This window comes from Tetrao urogallus (assembly GCF_951394365.1).
Source record: "Tetrao urogallus genome assembly, chromosome: Z".
Lineage (NCBI taxonomy): Eukaryota > Metazoa > Chordata > Aves > Galliformes > Phasianidae > Tetrao > Tetrao urogallus.
The window spans coordinates 33,131,391-33,137,907 of NC_136816.1; the positions used below are offsets into that span (position 1 = coordinate 33,131,391).

A 6,517-nucleotide genomic window follows, 5' to 3' on the forward strand; every position below is an offset into this window, starting at 1 on the left:
AACTAGATCCTAGGTGACAGCACTTCAGCAGCTGATACTGTAACTTAAAAAGGTACTACCAGTTAGAGAAAGTAAAAAATGAGTATTTGTTCCTAATTTAATAATAATTAAAATAATAATAATAATTTTAAAAAACAGTAAACAAATGCAATGTAAGTACAGGTGTTCTATTTTAACTCAAAACTCTAATGCACACAGCTGAAGAAAAGGCTTGAACTCAAACTAAAATATAAGTTGTTTGAATTGGAAATATTTTACTTCAGGAAACATTTTCATGTGCTGATAAACTCCAGACATATATATATATATATTATGAATATGCACAGAAATTATGTATCTTCCACTTACTGTGAAACATCCTAATTAAGAACAGCATCTGCACTCACAGCAGTAAATGTGATGGCTTCCATGCGAATACTAAGGAGTTAACTTACATCCGCAAGAGAACAGTTGAGGTTAGATCAATTGGAGTCAACAGTGTTACTGGTGCTGTGAATGCTGTTCCCAGAACAGAGCACTCTTTCCTGCAAATGGCAAGCACTCCCTATGGAAAGAGCCATTTCATGTCTCCAGACATACAGATATATTCTCTCATTGGATATCAGCATCCCCACAGGGGACACAAGATAACATGCCCTCAGAGCACTCTGAGTTCACTTCAGTGATAAGAGAGTTGAATAAATTAGAAATATTCCCTCACAAATTAAACTGGCCTTTTTACCTCATTGGACAGGGAGTGTTTGCTGCTTCCAAACCACTTGCCTAATGAGGACAAAGCTGCCAACCTTCAGGCATGATGTCTTGCAGACTGCAAGAGTTTGGCAATATTTTTAGCCAGTACAGTCAGTTCTTCATGAGGGTCTGGCTCATATATCTGATGTGGGTAAGCCATGGTACTGTCTCTGTTATCTTGATTTGTGTTGTTTAATTAAAGTAGCCCTCTTCTACATGCCCTCAAAAACAAAACCTGCTTGCATTGCTGCAGTTTCCTCTTACAGCTTAGGTAAGAACAATATGTACTGCAGGATATTTTGGAGAAAATATGGCCAAAAGCCATTTAACCACTGTCAAAGCTGCAGGTGTTCTTGTCAATGTTGCTGAGGCATTGTAAAGTTGTGAGCATTCCTAGACCCCTTTAGTGTACATTGATAAATAAAATGTCAGATCATTTTGCATGGACTAGAATGCTCCCTAATGGATTTGTCATTGCAAGAAGTTTCAAAGACTGTCTTCAGAATTTATGAATGGCTGTTGTGAAATAACAGACATCTATCAAGAATTTTGTGCAGTATTCTGCTGACAGCAATCTTGTGCAGGCTCTCCCTCTCAAAAGACCTCTCTCAAAAAGGCAAAATTTTATAAAACTAGAGCCCCCTGTAGGGACCCATGGCAGAGACAAGATTCTACAGTTCACCATACACTTACAACAGTTCTGCAGAATTTTTTTCTTTCCTAAGCAGTGTGTGATGTCAGTGTATATACACTTTTTTTTTTTTTTTTTTTTTTTTTTTTCCCCCTCTAATAACAAGTAAACTGGAGTTGAGAACTTACTGGCTTACACTTTTCGGTGGTCACGGTTCCTTAAATCTCTACCCAGCTGTATCTAAATCCACTTTGCTCCACCCTTTAGCAGCACATGTTAATCAAGGACAGGATAGCGAGTCCCAATCCGAGAACCCACTCCCTTCCTGGAGCTCTGTGGGGGCTCAGCAAGAGTTACGTCTGGTAACTATGTCTTTTCTACGTTGCTGTGAGCTGGACAAAAAGAGAAAACTTTCCTCTGTCAACTTTTCAGCTTGTCTTGATCCTGCATATGGTGCAAGAACAACTGCATGTAGCAGCCTTCAGTGAGGGACTTTCGACCTCTGCTCAAGCTTTCCTGGAGTACAGTATTTCAGGTTGCGGGAAAATGTACTGGCGAAAACATGTTAGGTAAGGCTGCCTGCACTGCCGAATACCCCTTCTAGATTAAGGATAGTTTGTCTTTTAATAGTACTTATTTTGATTGTGAATCGGGAGAGGATAATGAAAGGAACTAACGTGCCTGGAACCGAAGGTGAAGGCAAATGTTCCCCTCTTGCTTTTGCTGCTTCTGTAACTAGATGGTAGTAACTCCACAGTGATAAAGAAATGTACGGAAAGAGAATGTTTAACTGGTTGTCATCCAGAAAGTGTATGATATCTGTATCTTTCTGGAAGAAGGCATAATTACATAGGCATCATTACATAGGTAGTGTGAGGACGGTTAGACTAGATGATCTTGAACATCCTTTCCAACTTTGTGATTCTATGATTCATACACGTCTTTGTTTCCTCTTTCTCTCCCTTCTGTTTCTCTTCTGTTTTTTTCACTTTTTTTAAATTCATAATCTTAAGACTGTTGGTGTGATAATTACTGCCGTTATCAAATATTTATAGTTTATAATTTCAGTGCTAGATAAGTCTTTGAAAATGTTCCTTCCCTCCCTTGAACTCCAAACATCTTTTTTTGTTCCCTGTGTCATATTAACAAAATCTAATTCACTTATTTGACTTTCGTAGAATTCTTTTCATTGTGACTCTAATCTGGCAGGCCATTCATTTAGGAAAAGGTAATGAAAACTTTGTTTTCCCACTGCTCCTTGTTTCTTTTATAGATTTATAGTGTGTACTGCTTCACTACAAGCTATCCTTTCATTTTTGCACTCCATTTCAAGGCCGTGAAAAAGAAGAACATGAAAAAAATGTGAAAAATCTCAGCACCACAGCACAAAAGCAACAGCCTAAGAATTCATTGACAATTATAGATGCTTTCAGTGACATGAATCAGAGTTACCAAAGCAGAAAGCAACAAGGTTCCAGAGAATTTGTACCTTTCACTGGGATTACAGAGAGTAGGTAACTTTATTCGCTTAAACAATGTCAGAAAGTCGTTCGATTTTTTGTTTCTGAGGGTTTGTTTGTTTTTAATACAATACCATAATAATCCTTTGATTGTTCTCCTGGGCCCTGAGTTGGTGGAAATCTTCCAACCTGTTGGTTTTCTATGGTAGTTTTTAAATTTTCCCATGGCATGTTACGAAATGTTGCTAAGAATTTAAGGTAAAAGTAGCAGTAAAAATCTCTCATCTGCAAAATGTTTCACACTGATAAAATAGAATGTTGGGAAATAATAAATATTTGGACTCTTGGACTTGGAAAGGAGTTCATAAAATTTTGTAAAGTCTTCTCTATTTTGTAAAATCAATCGTGACCAAAAAGTATTTCACGAAAACAAAAGAAATTGAGCAGCAAAGCTCTATCTCAGGCATCACAGAAATGCCTGCGGGAACGTTCCCTTTCAGACTCATGACTAAGCAGCACTTCTCCCTAACAATGCCTCCTTTCTTCGAAAATTAGCAGCATTTCCCTGTAATTGCTCTCTTTCTCCGTGTGACTGAGACATGCCTCAGTCAAAGTGAAATAATTCACTTGGGTACGTGCTGTGTCTGTGGGACACGCCAGACCTTTCTTCTTGACCATGCCGTAATCCCTGGTAGTTTGCTTCTAATCCCTAACAAAACAAACTCGGCCTACCTATGCAAACACTCTTAACAAGCAGCTAATTTTGTTGTCTCTAAAGACAATAGAACTATGTATGTTTTGCAACTGGAGAGAACAAGTGAGGAAAAAGGGAAGTTCACAGCCCATTGAATGCTTGGTAGACCCAATGTTGTCTTGCTTTGTAAACTCCTTAATACCGTCTCGCAGGTAAAAATCTGAACAGGAACTGCTGCCAAAATGGAGGGACCTGCATCCTAGGGGCTTTCTGTGCATGCCCAAAGCATTTTAGTGGCCGACACTGTGAACTAAGGTAAAGTTAAATCAAAACCAGGGAGCTCCAGTTCTGTCTGGCTATATCTTGTGGTAAATATCTCCCTTGTCCTTGACAGAAAGTGCGGCAGCATTGCCCATGGCGACTGGGTGATGAAGGGCTGCTGGCTGTGTCGGTGTCTCTATGGCACTCTGAAGTGCCTCTCTCAAAACTTGCAAGACAACTGTGGTAAGGATCAGTGGTAAATTGAGGGCTTATTTTATTGTGGGTTTGTAGGTTTTTTTTTTTTTTTTTTTTTTTTTTTTTGACTGGCGGGCAGCAGAATTGTTTTCTGAAATGTTGGTTTACTTGAAGAAATGCTAGATGTGCTCTATCTTGACTTTTTTAACTCTGTTTTGCTTCAGAGAATATGTCAGTGAAATAGTGAATAACACAACTATTGCTTTATATAACATAAAATACTGGGAAATCTTTATAATCCTGTTCGGCAGAAAACTATTTTTCCCATTTTAATTTGAAGTTACAGGGATGGATATTTTCTTCTTCTGCAAAATCTGCATATGCTTGAGTTTCTACACAACTAAGCAAATTGTATAACAAAATTGCACAGTAAATCTATATATATATAGATTTTTATTTTTTTTTAAATCAGGAGAAAGAGAAAACAGATGTAAACTACTGTAGTAGTAGAGAACAATATTAAACTAGAGAAATAAATGCTGAAAATTATAGTATAAGCTGCTCAACACATACAAGTGGCTAAAAATTAGTCTGAATTCTGTGGGTTAATTCTCAGAATACTGCTTTATGAAGTTCTAACACTGAGCATTCTACACAAATAATGTACAGTCAAAGCCGTGACCAGTGTACAGTAGCAGCATACAATCTCCTCAAATGCACTATATTTGTTATCTTTAGAATTCAGTTGGTTAAAAAAAAACAAACAAAAAAACCATATAAAGGTAAAGCTCTGAGCATTTTTAAATGCAGTATATCAACAACATTGAAAATTTACAACATTGCTTTGTATATACGTACTTTCCATGGAAAACTGAAAGCTGTTATAATTAACATTTTCAATATCCTGAGATTATTAATAAGAGTTTAATATTATTTTATCTCTATATGCAAAGTTAGTGCATAATATTCTTGCTGTCCTCCATTTCTTAATGTTTCACTCTTACCTTGTCAGCATCAAAATTACAGTTTGGCACAAGAGAGAAAACTTACCTAGTCTCACTTGTACCCAAAATAACTACCAGCCTCTTCCTTCCTGACCAGATTCCTATCTGTGTAGCACTGCATTGTGAACCCGCAACTCCTGATTTATACTATGCTTCCAGAAATAAACTGTTATTTAACAACTTGAGTCTCTCAAGTCCCTTGGAAAGGTTAAATTCTTATATTTGCAAGCCACAGATAAACAAGCAATCAAAAAACAAACAAAACAAAACAAAAAAAAACTTTGGCCTTGAAAGTTTTTTTTTGTTTGTTTTTTTGTTTTTAATTACATGAAGCAACTAACTGGCAGCAGTTAAGCTCTTCTGAGGAGTTAAATGTTCTAATGCTTTAGCTCTCTTTAGCATTCAGTTTTGAATCGATTATTTGCTGTTACAAAAGCAAAAAGCCTAACAGACCTGGCCATGTTCAGTGAAGGCAGTAATGTTCATTAAAAACTACTCTCCAGTTCCACTTAATAAAGACTGTAAAAGGAATACTGGAAAACCAGTACTTCAAGCAGAGACTCAGTGGCTTTCACATGTGTGAGATTATGGCTTTCTGGTTTTAACCTGGTTAGGGTTAAAAGTCTACACGCAGACTTGGTGTGTACCTCTTGTGAAGATGTTGCTTTTGCTTGGTATTTACTTTTGATTATTCTGAGATTAATGCCTGCAAGAGCTGATAAGTGATATCGGTTGCTCCTCAAACGATCACTGATGGGACACTTATTCACAGTTTCTCTCTTGAGAATAGCTTCTTTGATTGGTTTTAGCAGCTGATACTTTCAACTTAAGTACCTGTGAGATGTTTCAGAAGTTCCAAAGTATGTTGAAAATCCTCGTTATCGTTAACCATTTTATTTTCTTGATACTTCCGTAGAACTGAGAAGGGAAGAGGAAATTATCAGACTGTATTCTAATGGCCCAAGATTACAGCAAACAATGTCTGCACTGATTTGCCTTCTCACCTTCCTCCTGGAGCTCTGCGGCTGGCAGTTGTGAAGCTGAACAGAAAGATTATATCAGGGTTCCTGTAGCCTTTAACATGAGTTGAACAACTCCTTTAGTAAACTGCAGAAGACACTTATACTTACATATCTGAAGCAGATTATGAGGTGTTAGGTAATGATGAAATGCTTGGTTTATTATAAATACAGATTATATAAACGTGAAGTATTTATTATTTTATTATTATTATATTGCTACTACCAGTGTCTATTTCCAACAGTTCTTTAGTTTTAAAATACTGTTCTTTCACTGGAAGAAAATAACTAAAAAATAACTAAAAATAACTAAAACTAAAAAATGAATTATCTGGGCTAGTATTAAATGGGGAGGTTGGTGGCCCTGCATGTGGCAGGGAGGTTGGAGATTCATGATCCTTGAGGTCCCTTCCAACCCTGGCCATTCTGTGTTATTGTGTGATCTCCATGCCTCAAGTATAGTAAATTACTTCAATTTCGTTTGTATTCTATACAACTACTTTAAATAAATAACAGTGGTT

General features: G+C 36.9%; 1 protein-coding gene across 1 annotated transcript; it reads left to right on the plus strand.

Annotated features, from left to right (window-relative positions):
- Positions 1-1,909: 1,909 nt before the first annotated feature.
- On the plus strand, positions 1,910-6,015 carry LOC306956850 (cryptic protein; the record flags this gene model as incomplete). Its single annotated transcript, XM_079548173.1, has 6 exons — positions 1,910-1,932; positions 2,542-2,591; positions 2,697-2,873; positions 3,730-3,832; positions 3,912-4,021; positions 5,894-6,015. 6 exons carry the CDS (start codon positions 1,910-1,912, stop codon positions 6,013-6,015), a joined length of 585 nt encoding a protein of 194 aa, XP_079404299.1.
- Positions 6,016-6,517: the final 502 nt, after the last annotated feature.